General features: G+C 40.3%; 1 protein-coding gene across 1 annotated transcript; it reads left to right on the top strand.

Moving 5' to 3' along the window:
• The first annotated feature begins 10 nt into the window (after positions 1-10).
• LOC122657375 (BON1-associated protein 2-like) lies at positions 11-26,346 on the top strand. Its single transcript, XM_043852064.1, has 2 exons — positions 11-592; positions 26,304-26,346. The coding sequence occupies exons 1-2, from the start codon at positions 23-25 to the stop codon at positions 26,313-26,315; spliced, it is 582 nt and encodes a 193-aa protein (XP_043707999.1). The 5' UTR covers positions 11-22; the 3' UTR covers positions 26,316-26,346.
• The last annotated feature ends 1,165 nt before the right edge of the window (positions 26,347-27,511 follow it).

Raw genomic sequence — 27,511 nt, 5'->3', positions numbered from 1 at the left:
TATTACAAGAAAATTTAATAACATGGAGAAGGCAACACGTTCTTTGGAAGTCACCATTATCTCTGCGGAAGGTTTACGCCTCGATGGACGATCTGTAAAGAAGAATACATTCGTGATAGTAAGAACTGACTCAGATAACCAGAGGTTGACAAGCATGGATAAGGAAGGAGGGAGTTACCCATCATGGAACGAGAAGCTAGAGCCGCCCCTACCTTTACCCAATTCGGTTCAGTTGATTACGGTGGAGGTGCAATGCAATACGTTTTCAGGAGTCAAGACTGTTGGAACATCAAAGATTCCAATCTCAGATTTCATAGGAGATTATACGCCTCCACAGTATTTGCATTTCCTAAGTTATCGCTTGAGGGATCGCAATGGCGAACGTAACGGTATCATTAACTTCTCTGTCAGGACGATTGGATCGCAAAGCTTTGCAGCGGCTTGGCCCGTTCTGCCGCCCCAGCCTTTAGGTTTTCCGGCGGTCGCGAATAAGAAGATCAATGCTGCTAGTGGCAGTGGGAGTGAGAGTGGAAGTGGAACAGCCCTTGGTGTTCCAGTTCCAGTGCCCTACAAATTTGGGAACGGGCAAGGGTACGGGCATGGATACGGGCATGGATTTGGGGTTTGATTGTTGCTGCCATAACGTCCTTGTTTGCCAACTTAAGTGCATGCATACTGGACAAATTAATAGATATTTACGTCTTTGGTAGTTAATGCATATATTTTCTTGGAATCTTTTTCGGACTTTCAAAGGATTAAAAGTTTGTGTTTGAGTTTGTCTTTGATCATCTTATTTTGTCACTTGATGAACTTTGTTTTAAATTAAATTGATACACGTATTATCAAGAGATCTTGAGATTAATTGATCATCTATGAGTCCCATCCAATCTATCATGTGGCAAAAACTTAGGCGTCGAGGTCTGCAATTGTCGAGCTGTCCCTATTGTCGTGTGCGCCCCAAACACCACAAGGCGGCAAAAAAGATCGCCCTACCCCTGCTCGATCGCCTTACCCAAACGATGGTAAGGCGGTCTTTACCGTCTTGCTATGTCTGGGGTACAAGGCAATAGGGGCAGCTCGAAAATAGAGGTTCTGAATCTAAAACTTAGACCCTCAGGACAATATTATCAAGATGGCCTAGGTAACTTAGCGTCATATACAAAGATAATCCTTTGAGCTCAACATACAATAGATGAAATAAAATAAAAAAAGAAAAAAAAGCGCCTTTAAGAATTACATTGATTTCGATTTTAATTTCAGTATCTTTCAAAAGCCAAAATTTTACTAATGACTTGAGTATACTATCAATTATTTTGGAAAGTAGGGGGCATGTGTAAATATCCAAATCTCACGGGTGTTTTTATAGATACATGATACTTCAAGGAAGATTTTTGTAGATACATGATATCTCATGGAAGGTACGTGTAAAACACCCTTAAAAATAACCATTATTCTCCCCGGATGTGTTGAAGGTCCAAAAATATCTTTCATTGTTCCCTAAAACCCATATGCGAATAGAATGATAGCCGTTGATGAAAGAATTCCTCTTTCACTATGGCTTAAGAGAAACTCAGTCCTACTTTTATTATCTTATATTTGGAATTTCCAGACATCGTCTCCTGTGGTAAGTAGTAAATCGATTGTTTAGAGATAATCCATCATATGTGGAAGCTATAAAAAAACATTTTGTCTTTCAATATCTGTCAGGTTTTGACCAACCATATATCTCGGAATTCAGTTTCTCTACACGTACATGAACACTGCATGTACGAACAACCCTTGACACATATCCTATCTGTATAAAAATCCTCTGCCATACTTTAGGGTGTGCAATGCACATCCTGCGGCACAGCAGAAACCATGTGTGTCGTGTGTACCACGTGGTCACAATTGTGTTGCAGGATATGCACCCCACACCCTACAGAATACAGTATGACAGAGGATCCGGATTCTATCCCATCCACTACCAGTTACAACCCATAGAGGGGCAGCCACCCCTTCGAGGGAATAAATAAAACAAGTTCCCCCTCCCCCTTGGATAGGGATCTTTATCGTCCCCAATACTGGGGGCATTGCTGTGCACATCATGCGGTGCAACAGAGGCCATGTGTGAGTGGGACCCGTTATGCACACATGGCCGCTGCTGCACCACACGATGCGCACAGCAGCGCACCTAATACTGGGGGCGATAATTTTCCCTTGGATAGAAGAAGGTGTTATAACCGTGGGCCTCACTCAACTTGAAGCTGTTTTCATTTTCCCTTTCATTCTTCTCTTCTTTAGATAACTATGGGCCTCAATTCCGGTCCCACCCACACAGTTCCCTCCTCTTGTTTCCGGTTGTCTCCTGTATAATAGTTTATCTCTCTAGTGGATCCAGTTAAATTAATATATCCTTCGGTACAATAATATAACTCTTTCATCACAGCAATATTAATGCATGCTCACATTGACGTCACTTAATGAACGTCATTCCTTACATGATACAAGTCTACAACACATTTCCATGAGAAAACTTTCTCCTTAAAATAAAACGTGGAAGGAAGACTCGAACGATTGAAAATTGGTCCACTAACATTCCTGGTTTCTCTGACGAGCCCGTAATGACTTCATATTTGGCACACAGAATTGGAGTCCGGAGGAGGTGATAGCTGCGGTTCATTCTGCTTCTGAGAAATTTCTATCAATTGGAAACAAACCTAAGGGTGGATCGAACACAGTCAGTGTTAAAGATTTCCAACCCAATTTGGTTACCACCAGGAATGGGTTTTCATAAAATAAATTGCGATGCTGCATTATTGAGTAAGGATGGCAAGAGAAGTGGACTAGGTTTCTTGATTCGTGATCACCTACCTAGGTCCTTCGAAACTAGCGGTTTCCAATCCAGTGCATTTCAATGATGTCATGATTGGTGAAACTTTGGCAATTCGAGAAGGGCTCTGAGAGGCCATCTCTGAAGGAACAAGTACTAAAGGTACAGATTGAGAGCAATAATACAAAAGGTGAAATCTCCTACTTACGCTCTGTTCTTCCTCCTTTATATATTCAGCCAATCTTGGAGGACATTTGCCATCTATGTACCAATTTGGACTAATGTAATTTTACTTATATTCCAAGGGCTGTGAATAATGTTGCGGATTTCCTTGCTAGAACGGCATTGTTTGTTACGGGAAGGACAGTTTGACTTAATTATGATCCATGTGTAGCTGGTGAGATTTTACTAGACCATGGGCGTTTATCCTATTCTTTTCAATAGTTTGCTTTTCTACCCAAAAAAAAAAAAAAAAAAAAAAAAAAAAAAAAAAACATTCCTTAAAAGACAATTGGGTGAGTGATATAATTTTATGGGTAGATTTCAGTATACTCTTCTTATATAATAAAGAGTAGGATCCACTCTCTTCCACACCCTTATTTGTCTTTCAGTTCTGGTCTCTTTGAGAGTCCATTTCAGAATTATTCAATCACATTTGATATTCAATCTTATAATTAGTTCCGAGAATAGTCTCATTTAGTAAAATGGCAGGTTGGTTCCGAGACATTTCTTGATTCTATCCCAATTTGACATCCTCATCCAAAATAGTCAGCTGCCTCCTTTCTTCATGGACTCACTATTGGGTTTTTTTTTTTTCTCTTTGTTCTTCCTTTGCGTCTTCTTTTTATTCAAAAAATTTCACGAGAACGTTTTTTGCACTAAAGAGTTTCTATGGTCATTTAAGTTTATTACACGTCAAGACATATAATGTGGGATCCCACACTCTCCTCCAAAACCCCTTATTTTATAGTTGGGTCGGCATTCTCTATGGAGGAGAGTGGCCCTTGTGTGCGTATTCGATCAATGAGAGCACACACATTGGCATCATGAGATGAGATTTCTGTCTTTCATGAGGGCGGGGTGATCATTTCTTCCCCCCCCCCCCGGGCTCTCGTCTATGTTTGGGCATGGGTGGTACAATCTTTCACAGACAACTTTTCTCCTTTATTATTTGTAACCTAATACCTCCATTTACCTGAATTAATACTCAGGCATGCTCTCAAAATGGTTTTAGATCGTGACAAAGATCCTCCATCAAACTTCAACTGAGGGTGAACCTTAGTGCAAGGGTAAGATTGCTCCATTGTGACCAAGTGGTCATAGGTTCGAGTCTAAAAATAGTCTCTCTGCGAAAAGTAGGGGTATGACTGTGTACATTGTGACCCTCCTTAGACTGGATCGTGGTAGTCCAGGGGTAAGACGGTCATTGCACCGCGCCTCATTAGTGTGCTGCTATGGCTACTACGGGCAGGTAGGCCGTAGACGATCTAGATTCCCCTAGACTCCACAATGGCCAGAGCCTATATAGTATTTATTACTTACAAGTAATAAATTTGTATTTATTATTATTAACTTTTGGATCTGGACATATCTAACCTTTGGCCGACTATTTCCCTCAGGGCTCATGCACGACCCTGCAACACACATGAACCGGGAGATACTAAGGCCCCATATTCACCAGGGAGTTTCCTCTCAGGCGGGTGGCCCAATGGGGGAGGCGGAGTCAAACTTAAGACCTTCAACTTCCTTAGGCCTCGTCCATTGCGATTATTTATTCAATTCAGATCCTCTACGACACAGGTGCCTGTAGCAGCCTGTGCGGCGTAGACTGGGCTGCACATGCAATGACCGCCTTACCTCAGCTCGAGCAAGGTGTTTGGCCAAGGGTAAGGCGATCTTTGCATGTGCAGCTAAGTCTACGCCGTTTAGGCTGCTATGGACAGCGCACCGTAGAGGATCTGTATCCTTATTTATTTATTAATTATATGACGTGTTACATAATCATTACTAATCCATGTCATACATCATTAGAGACAACTGAAAGTCAACAAGTACTATCTTTTTGAAGTTGGGTACAAGGAAGGAAACAAAGATTTTGAAAATCGACCGATTCCAGTTCCGAGATCCACTTTTTTCGTGTTTAGCAACCAAACCCGATCGAGGGTAGAAAATTCAGAAACCACTTCTCGGACTCTTCTTTCTGCTTTCGTCACGTCTTCTTCTCTTAGAACTATATAGTAAGTTTGAAGAGAAGATTAAGCGACAAGAACTTTTAATCAATCAAACATGGAGAAGGCAACACGTTCGTTGGAAGTCACCATTCTCTCTGCCGAGGGCTTGCGCCTCGACGGACGATCTGTAAAGAAGAATACATTTGTGATGGTAAGAATTGACTCAGATAACCAGAGATGGACAAGAATGGATGGGGAAGGAGGAAGCTACCTATCATGGAACGAGAAGCTAGAGCCGCCGCTGCCTTTACCCAATTCGGTTCAGTTGATTACGGTGGAGGTGCAATGCAAGACGTCTTCAGGAGTCGTCAAGACTGTTGGAACCTCAAAAATTCCAATCTCAGATTTCATGGGAGATTATACGCCTCCACAATACTTACATTTTCTTAGTTACCGCTTGAGAGATCGCAATGGTGAACGTAACGGTATCATTAATTTCTCTGTCAGGGTGTTTGGATCGTCGCAAAGCTTTGCAAAAGCTTGGCCCGTTCAGCCGCCCCAGTCTTTAGGTTTTCCGGCCGCGGCCGCGAATCAGAAGATCAATGCTGTCAGTGGAAGTGGAACAGCCGGACCAGCCCTTGGTGTTCCTGTTCCAGTGCCCTACAATTACGGGCACGGGTACTGGTACTGGTATAGGGTTTAATTGTTTTTTTTTTTTTGGGGGGGGGGGGGGGTGTGAATTTGGGGTTTAATTGTTGTTGCCATATCATCCTGCCTTGCTAACTTGGACAAATTAATGGATTTTTTTTTTGGTAAAAAATTAATAAATATTTACTTCTTTTGTCATTCTTAATTGCTACATGTATTTGCTTGGAATCTTTATTTGGACATACAAAGGGTTAAAATATTTTCAAATAGTCCATTCCATGTTTGTCTTTGCATCCTCTTATTTCGTTACTTTTCACAAATTCTCTGTGCCACAGTGCAGCCTACGCCCAAGCACATGGGGGTGGGCGCAATGACCACTCTACGCCCCTGCACAGACTGCTCATGTATCTGGACACAGGCTACGCTACGGCACAGAGAACATTCTCCCTTGTTTTAAATATAAATTTGACACACAGAGTAGACACCTTGAGATACACCGTTCACTTAACCACAAAAGTTGAGCCCCGTCCAAGCTATCAAACTTGGACCTTCGTCGTCTTTGAAAGAAATGAGCAAGTATTCTCCCAACGCCGCTTGGTTCCATTCTGGGCATGTAGACTTGTAGAGAAACCACTAAGCCCTTTGTCTTTGTTCTTCAAAGGAGTTTATTTTTTTGCAAACGAAGGGAGAATTTTTTTTTTTTAATTTCCTTTCTAAGTTGCTGATCTTTAAAGAAAGGGTAAAATACACGTACCCCCCTATAATGCACCCAATATTCCTCGTACCCCCCTGAGTGGCTCAATATTCTACGTACCACCCTTGTTTTACACCCCAAATGCCAGATAGGTCCAATCCGTTAAATACCACCGTTATATGCTAAAATTTTGACCATTTTACCCTTTGCTTCATTTTCTTAAATCTGAAAAGGCTTAATTACCCTCACTTATTTGTTGCCCTAAACTAATTGAAAATGACCATTTTACCCTTTGTTTTATTTTTATAAATGAAAAGACCTAATTTCCCTCATTTATGTATTACCCTAACCTAATTTGAAAAGACTATTTTACCTCTAAATAGTTGTTCCTAAAAACCCCCCAAAATGCCCTCATCTTCCCCAAATCATCATCTTCTTTTACATACCCACCACCACCCACCATTGGCTTTGGGTTCTAAGACAAATACGAGGTGAATTCTCTGGAAACAAATCAATTTCAGTACAAGCTTCTCTTATCAACCAATTCGATGAAACCCTAACCCTCTTGTCAACCAATTCGATGAAACCCTAACCCAATGATGAAACTTATATACTTAAAATTCAACTTTTTTGAACTAATCTTGATGTCCAATGCAAGAAAACAACTAAAAAGATAATAATTGATCAAGAGAAGAAAACAAAAAATTGCGATTTGCGATGAGTCTTTCGCAAAATGGAAAGATTTGGAAGTTCTGTTACCAAATAAAACCAGAGTTTCTAATACTTCCATCTCTGATTTTTAGTGGAAGGCACTGCTCCTCTCTCTCTCTCTCTCTCTCTCTCTCTCTCTATCCTAACCTCTCTATTTCCCTTTATTCAAAGACCAAACTCCAAAAGTGAGAAAGGGAAACAATGTGAAAAGAAAAATTGAAATTGGGAGAAAAACAGAGTAAAAAGGAGAATTTGTTTCCTGCTGTGACACTATGAGAATTTGTTTACAGGTGTAACTGGTACGTACGTCGCTTGGGTACGTTTCCCTATCTTGAAGATGAGATGGAAAACGGAGAGAAGAGAAAGAACGATAGGTTATACTGAGGTAACCTTGCCTCTATCTCAAGAGAGACCAGTTGGGATAAATTCTTCATATCATTCCCTTAATGACCTGCTAATAAATAGGACAGCATATTCGTGACTCATAGGCCACGTACAACACCAACATAGGAGTTATAGTAACTTCCCAACACTTGACCCATAATTAAATAACTAACTCAAACAATGACTCTTAAGTACAACACTACACCCAACATGTGCAACTACTATAAACCACTACTACTCAACCAGTTAGGTAACCATCTCAATAACTAAACCCACTACCCATGCATGCGTGTAACAACTCCCTTACCCTTAATTTTTGACCTTGTCCTCAAGGTCTAAAACTTTCCACGGTCTGGTGGTAGGGCCTCTACGTCGTCATCTCCCTCTTCATCACAACCCTCGATCAAGAATAACTTCTTGCAGCGATGGCTTGGGACGAATTTTTCATTACAATTATAGCATAGTCCTTTCGTTCGTCGTTCTTGCATCTCAAAAGGAGTTAGTCGATTGATAGGAAGAGGGGACCTCCCTTTTTCAATTCCGTTGTTGTTCGGAGATTGGCTGGAATCTCGAGCTTCGTATAATCTGGCTAAGCCGATGGCGGCAGACAAGGTGGTGGGGCAGCCGGCATGTACATCGGCCTTGATTTGATCTGTTAACCCGCTAATGAAAAAACTCACCTGTATTGGTGGTGGCAAGGGACCCACCTTAGAGAGCAACTTCTCGAATCGAGATTGGTAGTCACGTACCGTATCAATTTGTTGCAGCTTGGCTAGTTCCCCAAAGAAGTCTTGAAAGAGAGTTGGCCCGAACCGAGAATGCAGCCCATCGCAAAATACCCGCCAATTCACCGCTTCCTGGTCTTGTTTGAATATTTGAAACCATAACTGTGCCGTCTGTGCGTCCCCTTCCAAATGAAATGAGGCTAGTGCCACCCTCTCCTCTGGTGGTGTCTGATGAAATTCAAAAAACTGCTCAGCTCGACAAGTCCAACTGGTCGTGTCTTCGTCCCCGTTGTAACGTGGGAAGTCCAATTTGACCAATTTGGGAGTAAACGTTTGTTTGGAGTTGGAGAAGCGTGTTGCTGTTGGATGACTGAATGGTTGTGTCTGTGGTGGCGGGGCGGTAGTTTTTGAATTCTCCCCCACCTCGTATTGCGAATGAGGTTGAGAGGGCCTGAATTTTTCAAAGAGCTCATTGAGCCGAGACAAAACCTGGCGTTGCTCTTGAAGAATTTGTTGTTGTCCCTCCTTGAGAGAACTTACTTCTTCCTCTAGTCACTCCACCCGTTCATCCATGTTCCGGCTTTGATACCAAGCTGGTACGTACGTCGCTTGGATACATTTCCCTATCTTGAAGATGAGGTAGAAAATGGAAAGAAGTGAAAGAACGATAGGTTATACTGAGGTAACCTTGCCTCTATCTCAAGAGAGATCAGTTGGGATAAATTCTTCATATCATTCCCTTAATGACCTGCTAATAAATAGGACAGCATATTCGTGACTCATAAGCCACGTACAACATCAACATAGGAGTTATAGTAACTTCCCAACACTTGACCCATAATTAAATAACTAACTCAACAATGACTCTTAAGTACAACACTACACCCAACATGTGCAACTACTATAAACCACTACTACTCAACCAGTTAGGTAACCATCTCAATAACTAAACCCACTACCCATGCATGCGTGTAATAGTAACAGATTAGTATTGTTACTTTAGAAGATATTGTGCTGGTTGTAGACTGAAAATTAAGTTAAATGCATTGACAAGGAAAGAACTAAGCGAACAGAGGTGGTGCTACTTTGTTGCATCTACCAATAAATAAATAAAAAAAATCTATGTTTTTTCTTACCCCCAAATCAGGATTTGATTTCTAGAATGGTAGGTGGTGGTGGTTGCGGCAATGGTGGGTGGTGGTGGTAGTATTGGCTTTGGTGATGGTGTTAATGGTGGGTGGCGGTGGTGGTGGTATGTAAAAGAATATGAATTTGGGGAAGATGAGGGCATTTTGGGGTTTTTAGGAACAAATATTTAGGGGTAAAATAGTCTTTTCAAATTAGGTTAGGATAATACATAAATGAGAGCAATTAGGTCTTTTCATTTATAAAAATAAAACAAAGGGTAAAATGGTCATTTTCAAATAGTTTAGGGCAACAAATAAGTGAGGGTAATTAAGTCTTTTCAGATTAAAGAAAATGGAGCAAAGGGTAAAATGGTCAAAATATTGGCACCTAACGGTGGTATTTAACGGATTGGACCTATCTGACATTTGGGGTGTAAAGCAGGGGTAGTACGTGGAATATTGAAGGGTGGTACGTGGAATATTGAGCTGCTTAGGCGGGTACGAGGAACATTGGCTACATTATAGGGGGGTACGTGTACTTTACCCTTAAAGAAAAGGGGAAATTGCCTAGATCGGATCCAATAGATAATTAAATTAATTACAAGATAAGTCCATTTAAAATTTATTTTATATTCAATAGTTTTGATTTTGAAAATATTTACTTAATCCCCAAAGTTAGTTATTGCTTATGTATGATTTCAAAAAAATAAATATAAATAAATAAACTTTCTAAAATACCCTAATATCATCTTCTCTTTCCATTTTTTTTCTTCTGTTTTTTGCATTTTTATTCAATTCTTTTATTTTTAATCACATTTTGTGGGAACCACCACAACCTCCTTCTTTCTTCAAAATAAGAAATGTAAATTAAGCAAACCACTTGAGAAACGTCAGGTGGTACATTTGACCTTCCGTGGACCCTGCTAAACGTGGGAGCCTTGTGCACTGGATATGGGTACTTGAGAAATGTCGGGGCTATCGGTTCCCATGTTAACGTGTTTTAGATAGTAACAAAGCCATCTTTTAATGGCGTACTAATTTTAATTGTTGGTAGATGGGGAAAAAGTTTTATGTTATGTTTTTTACGAGGGTAAAAATGTAAAATCGCCATGAGTGTATACATGACTTGACAAGGATACAGCTCCAATGTGCTTCGTTATGAAAATTCAATTCTATGTTTTAAGCTGCTTAAGGTTCCATATAACCTAAGCAAAACGTGAGTTCCAAATTCATTGGTGGCTCGAAGTTCCAAAGTTAAATATATATGTTCTTCAATAGCTATCAGGTTTTGACCAGCGCAGGTTTATAATTTCGGTTCAGTTTCTTTACACGTCTGTGAACGCTGCTTGTAAGACTAGTGCCCGACACATATGTCCGCCTTTGATAATTAATGATAAAAATAATTATTTTTATCCCATAAAATTTTGAATTCTACTTAGAATGAATTCCAAGAATGCATATCAAAAACAGCCTAAGTTTGTATCCTCCCATGTTTCCTCCAATTCCTGATGTGGACTAATGGGCCACACTCTAATTACAATTCTTACACATAAAGAAACAGAAGCAGACAGCTATGACCTTTCTGATCTCTTTGACTGATACACCGTTTTCTCTTCCTTTTGGTTTTAGATTGAAAAAGGTTTTACAACCATGGGCCTTACTCAACTTACATCTGTTTTCCCAATACCTATCATTCTTCTTCTTCTTCTTTTAACTATGGGCCTCATTTGGGTCCCACCCACACAAGTGTTATTGGTGAAGTCTGATCTCAGTCCAGAAAGTGTTGTGATTCTTTGATGGATTATTTCATTTTTGTCGAGATCTTCGATTCCATATGTATTTCAATTTATGTTGGTTCAGGTCCGAATCTGACCAGGTGGATGTCTAGGACTAGTTCTGCACTTTCTGTGTTAGGATTTTTTTATATAATGTTGTTATCTCTATGAGATATGTAAAATTTAGGGCTTATATTTTACTTCATAGAAGTAGTGGAATCGTTCTATCGCTTGGCCATGAATGTAGCATTCCTTCTTGGGGGTGAATCACGTAAATCTTGTCTTATATGCTTGTTCTTCTCTTTCTTTTCGTTTTTCTTCTACAAAATCGCCATTATGGACATTGTTTTTCTAACAAGTTCTTATATATGGTTTATCTCTAAGGGGGTCCATTTGAATTAATATATCTTTTTGGTAAAGTAACACTACTCTTCATCACTAATGCGCGACACTAATGTACGTCATTCCTTACATGAAACAATACATTTTCAATAAAAAAAACTCTCTAAAAACAAAAAAAAAAAACCCCTTAGAAGAAAGATTCAAATGATTAAAATTGTTCCAATAACATTCCTTGAAACACAATTGGGTGTCTGTTGAGGAAAGGCTTCCCTGATAAGTTAGTGATACAATTTTAAGGGAAGATTTCAATATGCGTACTCTTCTAACATAATAAATAGTGGAGTTCATGCTCACACTCTTTTTCACACCCTTATTGGTGTAGCATGCAGATTCTTTTTATAGAGGCCGGGCCATGGTGCAATAGTAAAGGTTGCTCAATTGTGACCCAAGTGGTCACAGGTTCAAATCTGAAAACAGTCTCTCTGTAAAAACAGGGGTAAGGTTATGTATATTATGACCCTCCCCAAACCCCGTAATGACAGAAACCATAGATGGATTGGACTCTAACCGATCCCATTTTAAGATTGGAATCAAGTCCGGAAAAACAAGTTACACAAAATATCCTCATGGCTCAACCCAATTGAAACCACATGGATGTGGCTGCTATGACCTCTGGACGTGGACTACCTATGTGTGGCTTTTAAGCAAAGAAACTTGGAATATTGTTCATGTCATGTCCCTTGGGTCACGGCAAAGGAAAATTTTTGTTATAACTAATTAGGTTGGTTGGTTACAACAAGATTGTAACGCTTAAAACCAATAGATTGTAATTCCATCATAACTATTTTATAAGTTATGTAACCGTAAATAAGTAAATATGCATTTTAAATTAGTCATACCAAATCTAGTTCCAACTGGTTCCTTATTCTTCTGTCAGTTCTAAACCTTTTGGAAAATCCATCCCATCCCATTTGAAAATATATCCTAAAACCAGCTCCTAGAATTCTTCCATTTAGTAACATGACAGGTCCAGCTCCATTCCCAAATTAACACCTTTAACCAAAGACTTGGCTACCACCTTTCTCCAAGAATTCACTATTGTTTTTTTTTTTCTTTTTTCTTTTTCCTTTTGTGTCATTTCTGATTCATAACACTTTTGCTTGACGAGAACGTTTTTGCAAAAGTGTTTTTTGACCATGTCAATACTCCTTGGTTGAAGATGAACTAAAGATCATAGGAAATTTCAAAAAAGTCTTGAGATTCTAAAGATTTTTGTGTACGAGAAAGTTTTCTATCATTGCGATGAAGCAAAAGTACACCCATTTAGGATCATAAATGTTCTACTCTCCTATGATCAGAAATCAATAATGCCCTTCATTGTTTCTCAAAACTTTATTCACACCATCCAAATTAAACACCCTCTCTGACCTAAAAAAAAAAAAAAATTTCCAAACCCCCAAGACCTTATTTATTAAGGGATTTGCGGATCCTCCAGACATAGAGCGTGTAAAGAAAAGTGAAAAAAGGTAAAAAGGGATGGGAAACTTATTCTTGTTTCACAAAAGCTACAGCAAATGTGACTATTTGGTTAGCTTGGGTGGGAAACTTTCGAACAAGCTCATTAAATGCATTTATCAGTAGAATTTTGGCATTATTCATAAAAAAAAGTTATTTTTGAGTCTATCTCTCTCTCTCTCTCTCCTCTTATTTCTTTTTTTCCCCATGAAATCTCACCTCATGTCTATTTCCTCTTTCTCCCACTAAATCTCTTTCCATTACAAAGTATATATTTCATTATTTTTTTTTCTTGTCAACCCAACCCACAATATGTGGGACCCACTCTCTCAAATTTTCAAAGAATTGAATCTTCTATAATGCAACACAGTGTGTAACGCACATCTAACAGACTACAATGTTTGGGCACGCGGTCCAAATATTGTGGGCCATCGAATGATTGCGCTACACACATTGTCGCTTTTTATCCGTCAAACAAACGAGACCGAGGTTAAAGAATTTTTCTTGAGGAGGGTAACTTCCTCCTCTTCGAATATTATGTATTTCCCCATCTTCGCAGTTGCGGGGATGTTTCCCGAGAGTTGCCAAATATTTTCAAAAAGAGTTAACCGGAATTAACATCTCCGCGGAGGATAACCGGAAATAGTAGTTACCTATATGGCGTCGCAAATGGGAATCACCTAATATTCACGTCATACCTATAATAGAAACAAAAGAAAAAACGAGGAAACTTATAAAAATAAAAAAAAAAAAAAATTCAAGTTGGACGACCCTTGACCCTTGACCTCGTCAATTCTAAGTCTTCCCCAATTTCCTGCGCCTTCTCCACTTCTTCCTTCACCTCTTGCAGTATTTATATATATAGGAGGGAGAGGGTTCTCTGCAATTGGATCACACAAGAACCTTTAATCAAACATGGAGAAGGCAAAACGTTGTTTGGAAATCAACATTATTTCTGCGGAAGGTTTACTCCTTAATGGACGATCTGTAAAGAAGAATACATTCGTGATCGTAAGAACTGACTCAGTGAACCAGAGGTTGACAAGAATGGATAAAGGAGGGAGCTACCCATCATGGAACGAAAAGCTAGAGCTGCCGCTGCCGCTGCCGCCTTTATCCAATTCGGTTCAGTTGATTACAGTGGAAGTGCAATGCATGACTTCTTTAGGAGTCAGAAGTGTTGGAACATCAAAGATTCCAACCTCAGATTTCATGGGAGATTATACGCCACCACAATAATTGCATTTCCTTAGTTACCGCTTGAGGGATCGCAATGGCGAACGTAACGGTATCATTAACTTCTCTGTCCGGACGATCGGATCACAAAGCATTGCAGCAGCTTGGCCCGTTCTGCCGCCCACACCTTTAATTTTCCCGGCCACCGGCAATCAGAAGATCAACGCTGTTGGTGGGAGTGGGAGTGGGAGTGGGAGTGGGAGTGGAACAGCCCTTGGTGTTCCAGTTTCAGTGCCCTACAAATACGGGAACAGGCACGGATACAGGCATGGATACGGGCATGGATACGGGGTTTAATTGTTGCTGCATAGCAACCTTGTTTGCCAACTTAAGTGCATGCATATATTTTCTTGGAATCTTTTTTTGGACGTTCAAAGGGTTGCAAGTTCTTTTCAAACGTTTGTGTTTGTCTTTTGATAATCTTATTTTGTGACTTGGTAAACTTTGTTTTAAATGAACTTTGATACACTTATGTGTCCAGAAACCTTTAGATTGGTTGATCGATACCTAGTCAAGGATTTTGAACCCCATCCAATCTATCATGTGGCAGAAACATAGACCCTCTTAACAATATTATCAAGATGACCTAGTTGGCCTCATATACAAAGATAATCCTTAATTTGGGCTCAATATAAGGATTAGGATGTCGCCATCTGGCAGGCACGACATCCAACGGTTCAAGGTCGAGATGTGTGCGGCACAGCCCAGTCTTTGAATGCCCCCTGATACTCCCTAGGCACTGGGTTCTCTGGAGAGCAACCGGATCCCCCCATCCGACCTCAACATATTACACACAGAGAGAGACAGAAACAAACAACAATGACCTTTCTGCTCTCTTTGACTCAATATTCACTGTTTTCTCTACATTTTTTTGGTTTTGGATAGAAGAAAGGGTTATCCCCTCTAATTCACTTCCCCTTTCAATTCCTCACATGGGGGCAGAAATGACCACCTTACCCCGTGCCCAAAAACACTTCCCAAGATGGGGTCCACTCCCGCCCTATTAGAGGAATTGGAGGTGCCAGCGAATTGGAGGTGATAATTATTCGGGTTTTATAATCATGGGCCTCAATCAATCAACGTACAGATGTTTTCATTTTCCATTTCATTCTTCTCTTCTTTATATAACTTCCGGTCCCACCCACACAATTCCCTCCTCTTGTTTCCAATTGTCTCCTATATAATGGTTTATCTCTAGTGCGCCCATTTAAATTCATAGATCCTTCGGTACAGTAACATAATTCTTCATCAGAGCGGTATTAATGCATGCCCACATAGACGTCACGTAATGGCACGTCATTCCTTACATGATACAACATATTACCATAAGAAAACATTCTCCAGATAATAAAACTTGGAAGGAAGATTCAATTGATAGATATTGCTCTACTACCATTCCTCTTTTTTTTTTTTTTGGGTAAACTCCACTACCATTCCTTGAAACACAATTGGGTGAGTGTTGAGAAAAGGTTTCCTTGATAAAGTGCAATTTGGAATCTCTACTGCTGAGTTGCCCCACAGGACCGTGTAACCTAGACATGGTGAGGTGTGCAATGATCGCCTTACCCCTGCCCGAGCATCTTGCTCGAGTGGAGGTAAGGCGGTTATTATGCGCCTCACTGCGTCTGGGGCAGCATGGTCCTGTCGGGTACCTCCCTTTTTAAGGGTGGATTTCAATATACTTTTCTCACATAATAAATAGTAAGGTCTACGTTAAGACTCTCTTTCACACCTTTATTGGTGTAGTATGCAGATTTTTTTTTTAACCTTTTTGGATAATGAGATGGTTATTTACCGGCTTTGTGCCTAAGGGAACCAATCTTAGAACCTTCTTATATATTACTGTCTCGAAACTAGGATCTTGTTCCGTTTAATTAAGGGGGAAGGTCGTTCACCCTCCTTCAATATTATGTAATTATAAATAAATAAATGAAATAAACATTTTAAACCAATCCTAACGGTTCCAAACCTGGCCGATTCGTTATTGGTCTTTTAGTTTTGGTCTCTTTGGGAGTCCCATCTGAGAACTATTCAATCTCATTTGATATTCAGTATTAAAATTAGTTCCAAGACCCCAAGGGGTCAGCTCAGTTGGCAAAAGACCAACTCCTCAAATAAGAGATCCCCCCCCCCCCTCCCATTAAAGCTCTCCAATTTAAAAAAAAATTAGTTCCCAGAATCGTCTCATTTAATAGTGTGCGCAGATTAGTTCCGAGACATTTCGTGGTTCTGATCCTAAATTGAACAGTCGGCTCCCTTCTCAGAACCATTCAATCTCTTTATTCTTTCGTCTTTATCCAAAAAAAAAAATCTCTTTGTTCTTCCTTTGCGTCATCTAATTTAGGTATACCACCGTTGGGGTTTCAAACTATTACGTCTACCATTCATGAAAATCTTTAAATTACATTTGTACCCCTGAGTGCTAACTTATTAGTTTCGTTTTGAAAAGACAATTTTGCCCATAATACCCTTAATTGCATACCTTGTACCTAGAGCGAGAAGGGTTTGGAAGCACCAGCTGCGCCGGCGAACAGCTCTTGCTCCATCAACCATTGTAGCTCCGGCGACCACCTCCTGCTGCTCTGACAGGTAACTACTACTTCTTCTTCAAAGGAGGGCAAAAGACATCAATAAGGTATTGTGCAAACAATGCTTGTTTCTGCAATCAAATCCGCGTTTAGTAATTCCTCCCACGCTAAATCAGTAGTACCAGTACCCAAATCCGGATCGCTAACTGGGTTTGGCATTAACGTTCTCGCCTTTAATTGCTCTGCTCAACCCATTTTCAATGGCTGCAGAGAGCAAAGTAAAACAAGTAATTATAAATCCTACAACTCTTCCACAAAACCACCCACGCACAACACAACCCCCATTATCTTTTAACTCCCTCCCATTAATTATACATAAATAACTAATAATAACTAAAATCTTAATTATTAAAAATATCCTAATTGCTAAAATAAAGGCACGTAACATTCCATCTCTCTTTGAATCGTCCTTGTCCTCAAGGACAATGAAATTGAGGAAGCGTCCGTCAGGATCCCATATCGTAATAGGAAAAATCCCAATGAATGAATAATGATTGGTTATCTCATGGTTCGTCGATCTCATTGAAGAGAATGTTATCACCATGAAGGAAGCGGAGAATGAATTGCATTGCTTGAGATTTTTCTTCTTTTTCACTTTCTCCTTCTTCATCATCATCTTCTTCTTGTTCACTTTCTCCTTCGTCATCATCTTCTTCTTCTTCTTCTTCTTCACTTTCTCCTTCCTCAACTCCGCCAAACTTTGTTGAACGCGTTGATAAACTTTAACCATCTCGTTGGAGATCGTCATCATGTTCTGAATGGATGAATGCATGACCTCAATGATCTCAATCTGCATACCCATAGCCATAGGATCAATAGGCTCTGAGACCAAATGATAAGTGCACGGATAATCTAAAATAAAATAAGGAAAGAGAAGAGAAAAAATAGGAAGAGAAAGAAGGAGAGAGAGAAAATAAGGAATGAGTTTGGCTTAATTAGGAGGAAGCCGATCCTCTTGACTTTACGGAGGAAGTCATGCCTCTTTCTCAATAGAGAATTTTTAGCGAGGCTGGCACGTACGTGCGCTGCTTACCTATTTTGGAGAGAAGATGGCTGAGTCTAAAGATGGAAATAGGAACCAGGGAAGATAACGTAGGCTTAATTGAGGAAACCTTGCCTCAACCTCAGAGAGATGTTTGTTGGTTGCAAATCTCCTCCCTTTCATTAACTTTAATGGAATAAATAGGCTATATTGTGATACACCTCCCTACCAACACTCACCCACGTACATAAATTGAACCCACATTCCCCTACACATGCTGATAGCACTACCCATGACTAACAACCACATGTGATAACAACTTCACATGCAATAATGAAACTAAACCAAATAAGGACTTAACTCACGTCTACCACTACTTACACCACCTGCTGACCAAGCACTCGCCCATTACATGCACTAACTACTAAACCTGCACGTAACACTCGATATCTGATTCAACGGTGGAAACATCTTCATGTGCTTCACCGATGAAACTCACAAATTGGGGAGAACCTATGGCTTCTGCTGCTTCAATCGCAGATGCAGTCTCGTCCTGTAAACATCAACAGAATTTTGCTTCGTTGGTTAAATTTTATAAACCCTATTTCAGAGTAGATTAAATTAAATTCATGAAAAACTGCACTTCTTCCACATCTGCGTGCTCGTGTTGAATTCTTAACTGCAAATCCTTGTCGATTGTTGATGCCGCAAGGCTCCCAGACTTCAGATTGCCTTGGGTGGAAAACTATAAAACTTTACTAACCTCAAATAGAAAGTCTGGCGTTAACTCAGGGGCCATACAATCAGGTAGGGTGTTAATGGGTCGAGTTGGAGCATTTTTTTAAACCTCAGCCCAACCCTAAGGTTTCTGAACTCAGCCCAGGCCCAGCCCAACCCGTAGTCGGGTTGGGATATCTCAGCCCTGGCCCATTCCTGTTGAGCTCAGCCCAATCAAGTCCGGCCCTGATTGACCCTGGCAACCCTTGTATATTGCCATTAATAAGAGAGAGACCATTGGTCTGCTCATTCTCAAGCTTTGAAAGCTAAAAATATATATTAAAAAAAAAGAAAAAAAGTAAAGATCGATCTGGGTGATGTAATTAAAAAAAAAAAAAAGGTGTTGGTGGTGAATGGAAACATAAAAAAAAAAGTGTGACATCTTATTGTATACATAAGGTCGGGCTGGGTTTTGCTAGACCGGGTCCAACTCAGTCCAAACCCAACCCGGCTCAGCATCGGACTGCAAATTCCAGCCCTGGCCTGCCCTGCAGGCTGAACCACTTAGCCTAAGACCTTTATGGGCTCAAGGTGGGCTGGTCTGACCAGGCTTTTTTTGACACCCCTGAATCTGCCGACATTATTTTTCTCATATCTTTATTTTGTGAAAATTTCCAAAGAGATATAGCCTTTTTTTTTTTATTTTGGTAAATAAGATATATATATATATATATCAACATCTGTCTAGTGCAGTTGGTGAGCACTACGAACTGTAGTGCTCTCTTCATGCCCATGATCACCAGGAGGTCTCAAGTTTGAGGCTCAATAGCAAACTAACAACAAATAAAAGCTGTCATCTTCTTTGGTCTCAGCAACGTACATTTCAGAGGAAATCACATGTTTATTTTGTTTTCATAAATACCCTTCATTCCCTTATAAATTACAAAAATAGCAAATGCACGTTCTAGGAGTCAATTGTGCAATTCCAGTGTGAAACGAATGTCCTGGATATAAATTATGGGAATTTTTTTTATTTTTCATATTATGGTCTCCATGTTGAGAGCCACTACTACGCTGGGGTATCCAACTTACTTTTTAATAAGCCTGATCATTTAAGATGCATCTCAAATTAACTTAAAACTTTCATATCCTAATTAAATTCCTAAATTGTCGGCAACGCCGCCCGCCCCTTTTGTTCAACAAATGCCTTTTTAACTTAGTTCAACAGATTATGCCACATCATTGGAATTTTTTTTGTGTACGGTTCCTTGAACGGTGCGGTTCCCTAATTCCTCTCACAAGTGGAGGGTGGACCCCACCTGGGCAGACTGTTCGATCAGGTGTCCCGGATGGGTCCCACCCCCCTCTTGTGAGAGGAACTAGGGAACCGCATCGGTCAAGGAATCCAAAGTGCATCAGTTGGCTCAGCTACCATTATTGTCTACCTCTTTAGTCTTCCCCCAAGAAGCCAAGAACTCAAAACAACTTCTCCAAGAAAGTTTCTCTTGTGCTGAAGAGAATCTCATCACTCTCATCTCATAGTTAATCTCTTAATTATATATGGTGAGGTATGAAATAATACCCATGGCATTATTATATATTGTAGGAGTTCCATCCAATTATCATAAAGGATGGATGAAGTGATTCTCTCTTCATCCAAATCAACCACAAAACCAACCACCAAAAGTGATGGATGAAATGATTCTCTCCTCACCTCAAACAAGCCACCTTTCCGACAAAGAAGTGAATTCCAAAGATTCATCGTACAATCATCACAAAATATTTTTAAATGGAAGTAGTTTTCTATTCAGTAGTGTGGCCTACGCCAACACTCCCATGTGTCTATCTCTCTCCTTCTCAAAACAAGGGGTCATAGGTGTCTTTTCATATAAGGAAGAGAGAGATAGACTCAAGGGAGTGTTGACGTAGACCACACTACGTCAACACTCCCGAACAGAGTTCTTTTTCTCGTTTTTAAATTCCAATATATCCAATGCCAGATAGCTGTCAAGAAACAAAAACTAGAAATCATAATATGATCTTTGGCCTAGCTGGCCACGCCTTCGTGATTCCAAAATGCCCAAATTTAAGGGTGTAATCAGGTCTGGGCTGGATTTTTTTAAAGCAACAGTCAAAACCTTAGGTTCCCTTAGCTTAACATAGGCCCAACCCAGCTATATGTTGGGTTAGGATATCGCAGCCCATGCTCAGCTCAACCAGGCTCAACCTAACCTAGCTCAGACCTGATTGACCTTGATTGGTTGGGTCAGGTGGCCCTCATTGACCTTGACCAACTCTTATTTTTATCATTTTAGGGTTAGGTTAGGTCAAGCTAGCCTTGTTTTTTTTAAAGATTGTATTATCTAAAATCATATATTATATATTTATATATTTATATATACAGGGCCAGATCAATCTAGGCTCAGCCCAAGGCCTTAGCCTAGACCCAACTTAACCATACCCCATGCTTGAAAATCTCAACCCTAGCCCAATCTGCGGGCTGAAAAGCCTAGCCCAAGCCATATTGGTTCGGGTAGGCTTGGGCTCGCTGGGCTAAACTTGCACCACCTATCCATCCCTATCCATTCCTAGGCAATGTGGGATTTTACGTAGTTCTACATCTATGCTTCCACTGAGGATATATCCCCGACAGTCAAACCCATCCTTGACTTTGATCCCAATGAAGTGCTATTAATCCGACTCCACCGATGACACGATATTGTACATTTTGGCAGGTGGGTTCACGGTTTTAAAACGTATCATACCAAGTAAAAATATCATAACATTTATGCGCATTCTATGGCACACCCCGAAGCGATGTGAGATTTTTCGTGATTCTACATTTCCGTCCCATACAAATCTAGATATAGAATCTAACACCTTGTTCTCTATAACCACCACTTCTCCCTTCCTTCTCCAGAGACATTGCAATCTCACCACTACCAGTAATGCATCTTATGTTATAGGTCATTGTTGCATTTCTACTACTACAGTTCCATGCACGTCTTCTGGATCTGATGTTCGACAAGTGAGTGAGACCATTGAGTCGCCTAGCTAAGAGCTTCTTCCATGGTAGCTGGCCTTTCTGAGTCTCTATGGATTTGGGGAGATAGATGGAGGCGATGTCGAGAGGGACCTAAAGGTGGAGCTTAGCTTCTACCCTTACATTGACAAAACTTTGCCCTTGGAGAGGGGGTTTTTGAAGATGGGGTAACCTAACGAATTTTTATCGTATGCGGTTCCCTGATCGGTGCGGTTTCCTAACCGGTGCGGTTCCCTAGTGCCTCTCACAAGTAGGGCTGTAAACAGATCGCGTTCATCTCGGATAGTGCTATATCCGCATCCGCATCCGATTAGCTATCAGACGGATTCGGATAATGCTAAACAGATACATATCGGATATTTTATCCGTTTACATGTACATATAGCTTTTCGGATAGCTATAGCCTATCCATATCCACATCCGTTTAGCTTTCGGACGGATTCGGATAGTGCTAAACGAATACAGACATAGATATGAAAACGAATTTCAACTATTCATTTACATCCCTACTCACAAGAGAAGGATAGACCCCACCTAGACAGAGTGTTCGGTCTAATGCCCCAAGTGGGTCTCATCCTCCTCTTGTGAGAGGTACTAAGGAACTACATCGATCAGGAACCGTAGACGATAATGATTCCTAACCCAACTACACTCCCTCTCTTTTAGTTTTTCTGAAACCTTCATTCCTTCACAGCTGTTCTGAATTCTATTACTGCGGATTCGTCTGTTATCGCGGGACCCAACTCCGATGAAGAAAGTAAAATCTCATTCCTAGTTGGATCATTCATTGAGGCTGGCTATAAGCCTATAACACCTATAAAGTATTCAAAGTTCCGTATCCTTTGTTTTTTATTTGTTTTTCCCTCAAAAGCTTCTATTATTACTCAATTTTTTATTAATCAGGAAAGCGTTTTTTAGTGTTTAGGATCCACTTGTCCTAATTGTTGCTTTCATTCACAAATTTTCTGGAACACTCTTTTTCTTTTACTAATAAACTCTCTCGAACACTTTCGAAGGTGCGAAGTGTCGTATTCGATCTATATTCCTTTCTATATGTTCCTTTATAGCAATAGAGAAAGAAGCTAAAAAGGGCAAACAAAAAAAGTCCAAAGGACAAAAACACATGTGTACCACGTGATCTCGATTGTGTTGTAGGATTTGCACCGCACCCTACAGACTACAGTACGACAGAGGATCCGGATTCTATCCCATCCACTGCCAATTACAACCCATAGAGGGGCAGCCACCCCTTCGATTCGAGGGAATAAATAAAAAAAAGTTCCCCCTCCCCCTTGGATAGAAGAAGGTGTTATAACCGTGGGCCTCACTCAACTTAAAGCTGTTTTCATTTTCCCTTTCATTCTTCTCTTCTTTGTATAACTATGGGCCTCAATTCCGGTCCCACCCACACAGTTCCCTCCTCTTGTTTCCAGTTGTCTCCTATATATATATATATATATATAATGGTTTATCTCTCTAGTGGGTCCATTTAAATTAATATATCCTTCGGTACAATAATATAACTCTTTCATCACAGCAATATTAATGCATGCTCACATTGACGTCACTTAATGAACGTCATTCCTTACATGATTCAAGTCTACAACACATTTCCATAAGAAAACTTTCTCCTTAAAATAAAACTTGGAAGGAAGACTCGAACGATTGAAAATTACTTCACTAACTAACATTCTTGGTTTCTTTGGCGAGCCCGTAATGATCTCATATTTGGCACACGGAATTGGAGTCCCGAGGAGGTGATAGCTACGGCCCATTCTGCTTCTGAGAAATTTCTATCAGTTGGAAACAAACCTAGGGGTGGAACACAGTCAGTGTTAAAGATTTCCAACCCAATTTGGTCACCACCAAGAATGGGTTTTCATAAAATAAATTGCGATGTTGAATTGAGTAAGGATGGCAAGAGAAGTGAACTAGGTTTCTTGATTCGTGATCACCTAGGTCGTTTGAAACTAGCGGTTTCCAATCCAGTGCATTTCAGTGATATCATGATTGGTGAAACTTTAGCAATTCGAGAAGGGCTCTGAGAGGCCATCTCTGAAGGAACACTAAAGGTACAGATTGAGAGTGATAATCAAGGTGTAATCTCTTACTTGAAGTCTACGTCTGTTCTTCCTCCTTTATATATTCAGCTAATCTTGGAGGACATTTGCCATCTATGTACCAATCTAAACTACTGTAATTTTACTTATATTCAAAGGGCCGCAAATAGTGTTGCAGATTCCCTTGCCAGGAGGGCACTGTCCAGTATAGGAAGGACAGTTTGACTTAATTCTGATCCTTGTGTAGCTGGTGAGATTATACCAGACCATGGGCGTTTATCTTGTTCTTTTCAACAGTTTGCCTTTCTACCAAAAAAAAGAAAAAAACATTCCTTAAAAGACAATTGGGTGAGTGATATAATTTTAAGGGTAGATTTCAATATACTCTTCTTATTTAATAAAGAGTAGGATCCACTCTCTTCCACACCCTTATTTGTCTTTCAGTTCTGGTCTCTTTAAGAGTCCATCTCAGAATTATTCAATCACATTTGATATTCAATCTTATAATTAGTTCCGAGAATAGTCTCATTTAGTAAAATGGCAGGTTGGTTCCGAGACATTTCTTGATTCTAATCCCAAATTGACATCCTCATCCAAAACAGTCAGCTGCCACCTTTCTTCATAGACTCACTATTGGGTTTTTGTTTTTTCCTTTGTTCTTCCTCTGCGTATTCTTTTTATTCAAAAAATTTCACGAGAACGTTTTTTGCACTAAAGAGTGTCTATGGTTATTTAAATTTATTACACGTCAAGACACATAATGTGGGATCCCACACTCTCCTCCAAAACCCCTTATTTTATAGTTGGATCAGCATTCTCTATGGAGGAGAGTGGCCCTTGTGTGCGTATTCGATCAATGAGAGCACACACATTGGCATCATGAGATGAGATTTCTGTCTTTCATGAGGGCGGGGTGATCATTTCTCCCCCCCCCTCTCTCGTCTAAGTCTGGGCATGGGTGGTACAATCTTTCACAGACAACTTTTATCCTTTATTATTTGTAACCTAATACCTCCATTTACCTGAATTAATACTCAAGCATGCTCTCAAAATGGTTTTAGATTGTGACAAAGATCCTCAATCAAACTTCAACTAAGGGTGGACCTTAGAGCAAGGGTAAGGTTGCTCCATTGTGACCAAGTGGTCATAGGTTCGAATATGAAAATAGTCTCTCTGCGAAAAGTAGGGGTACGACTGCGTACATTATGACCTTCCCTAGACTGGATCGTGATCGTCTACGGCATGCTGCTCGTAGCAGCCATAGCAGCGCAATGACCGCCTTACCCTTGCTCAGGCAAGGCGCTTGGGCAGGGGTAAGGCGGTCATTGCATGGCGCCTCATTGGTGGGCTGCTATGGCTGCTACGGGCAGGCAGGCCGTAGATGATTTGGATTCCCCTAGACTCCGCAATGGCTAGAGCCTATAGTATTTATTACTTACAAGTAATAAATTTGTATTTATTATTATTAATTTTAGGATCTGGACGTGTTCGACCTTTGGCTGACTAATTCCCTCAGGGCTCATGCACGACCCTGCAACACACACGAACTGGGAGATACTAAGGCCCCATATTCTCCAGGGTGTTTCCTCTCAGGCGGGTGATCCAATGGGGGAGGCGGAGTCAAACTCAAGACCCTCAACTTTCTTAGGCCACGTCCCTTGCGATTATTTATTCAATTCAGATCCTCTACGGCACAAATGCCTGTAGCGGCCTGTGTAGTGCAGACTTGGCCGCATGCACAATGACCGCCTTACCCCAGTTCGGGCAAGATGTTTGGGCAAAGGTAAGGCAGTCTTTATACGTGCTGCTAAGTCTGCGTCGCTCAGGCCGCCACGGACAGCGCGTCGTAGAGGATCTCGATCCTTATTTGTTTATTATTTATATGACGTGTTACACAATCATTACTAATCCACGTCATACATAAATTAGAGACAACGGAAAGTCAACAAGTACTTTCTTTTTAAGTTGGGTACAAGGAAGGAAACAAAGATTTTGAAAATCGAATCGATCCAAGTTCCGAGATCCACTTTTTTAGTGTTTGGCAACCAAACCCGAGGGCAGAAAATTCAGAAATCGCTTCTCGGACTCTTCTTTCTGCTTTCGTTACGTCTTTCTTCTCTTAAAACTATATAGTAAGTTTGAAGAGAAGATTAAGCGACAAGAACTTTTAATCAATCAAACATGGAGAAGGCAACACGTTCGTTGGAAGTCACTATTCTCTCTGCCGAGGGCTTGTGCCTCGACGGACGATCTGAATACATTTGTGATGGTAAGAATTGACTCAGATAACCAGAGATGGACAAGAATGGATGGGGAAGGAGGAAGCTACCAATCATGGAACGAGAAGCTAGAGCCGCCGCTGCCTTTACCCAATTCGGTTCAGTTGATTACGGTGGAGGTGCAATGCAAGACGTCTTCAGGAGTCGTCAAGACTGTTGGAACCTCAAAAATTCCAATCTCAGATTTCATGGGAGATTATAAGCCTCCACAATACTTACATTTTCTTAGTTACCGCTTGAGAGATCGCAATGGTGAACGTACGTAACGGTATCATTAATTTCTCTGTCAGGGTGTTTGGATGGTCGCAAAGCTTTACAAAAGCTTGGCCCGTTCAGCCGCCCCAGTCTTTAGGTTTTCCGGCCGCCGCCGCGAATCAGAAGATCAATGCTGTCAGTAGAAGTGGAACAGCCGGAACAGCCCTTAGTGTTCCTGTTCCAGTGCCCTACAATTACGGGCACGGGTATAGGGTTTATTTGTCTTTTTTTGGGGGGAATATGGGGTTTAATTGTTGCTGCCATATCATCCTGCCTTGCTAACTTCTTGGACAAATTAATGGACTTTTATTTTGATTAATAAATATTTACTTCTTTTGTTATTCGTAATTCCTACATGTATTTGCTTGCGTGGAATCTTTATTTGGACGTACAAAGAATTAAAATATTTTCAAATATTCCATTCCATGTTTGTCTTTGCATCCTCTTATTTTGTTACTTTTCACAAATTCTCTGTTTCAGAGCGTAATCTGGGCCCAAGCACATGGAGGTGGGCACAATGACCACCATGCGCCCCTGCACAGACTGCCCATGTATCTGGACGCAGGTTGCGCTACAGCACAGAGAACATTCTCCCTTATTTTAAATATAAATTTGACACACAGAGTAGAGACCTTGAGATACACTGTTCACTTAACCACAAAAGTTGAGCCCCGTCCAAGCTATCAAACTTGGACCTTCGTCGTCTATGAAAGAAATGAGCAAGTATTCTACCAACGCCCTTTGGTTCCATTCCGGGCATGTAGACTTGTAGAGAAACCACTAAGCCCTTTGTCTTTGTTCTTCGAAGGAGTTTATTCTTTTGCAAACGGAGGAAGAAATTTTTTTTTTTTTATTTCCTTTCTAAGTTGTTGATCTTTAAAGAAAGGGGAAATTGCCTAGATTGGATCCAATAGATAATTAAATTAATTACAAGATAAGTACATTTAAAATTTATTTTATATTCAATAGTTTTGATTTTGAAAATATGTTACTTAATCCCCAAAGTTAGCTATTGCTTATGATTTCAAATAAATAAACTTCCTAAAATACCCTAATATCTAAAAAATATAAATTAACCAAACCACTTAGAGAAATGTGAGGGCTATCAGTTCCCATGTTAACTTGTTTTAGATAGTAACAAAATCTTTTAATGGCGTACTAATTTTAATTGTTGGTAGATGGGGAAAAAGTTTTATGTTATGTTTTTGACGAGGGTAAAAATGTAAAATTGCCATTAGTGTATACATGACTTGACAAGGACACGCTCCAATGTGCTTCGTTATGAAAATTCTAGGTTTGAAGCTGCTTAAGGTTCCATATAACCTAAGCAAAACGTGAGTTCCAAATTCATTGGTGGCTCTCTAAGTTCCAAAGTTAAATTAGTAAATATGTTCTTCAATAGCTATCAGGTTTTGACCAGCGCAGTTTTATAATGTCGGTTCAGTTT

Source organism: Telopea speciosissima, chromosome 1 (assembly GCF_018873765.1).
Source record: "Telopea speciosissima isolate NSW1024214 ecotype Mountain lineage chromosome 1, Tspe_v1, whole genome shotgun sequence".
Classification (NCBI taxonomy): domain Eukaryota; kingdom Viridiplantae; phylum Streptophyta; class Magnoliopsida; order Proteales; family Proteaceae; genus Telopea; species Telopea speciosissima.
Note: the sequence above shows the minus strand (reverse complement) of the source record. Positions and strands in the feature narration are given on the sequence as shown.

Bases quoted from the DNA above. Each gene is read 5' to 3' on its own strand.
- LOC122657375 (XM_043852064.1), top strand. From the start codon at position 23: ATGGAGAAGGCAACACGTTCTTTGGAAGTCACCATTATCTCTGCGGAA.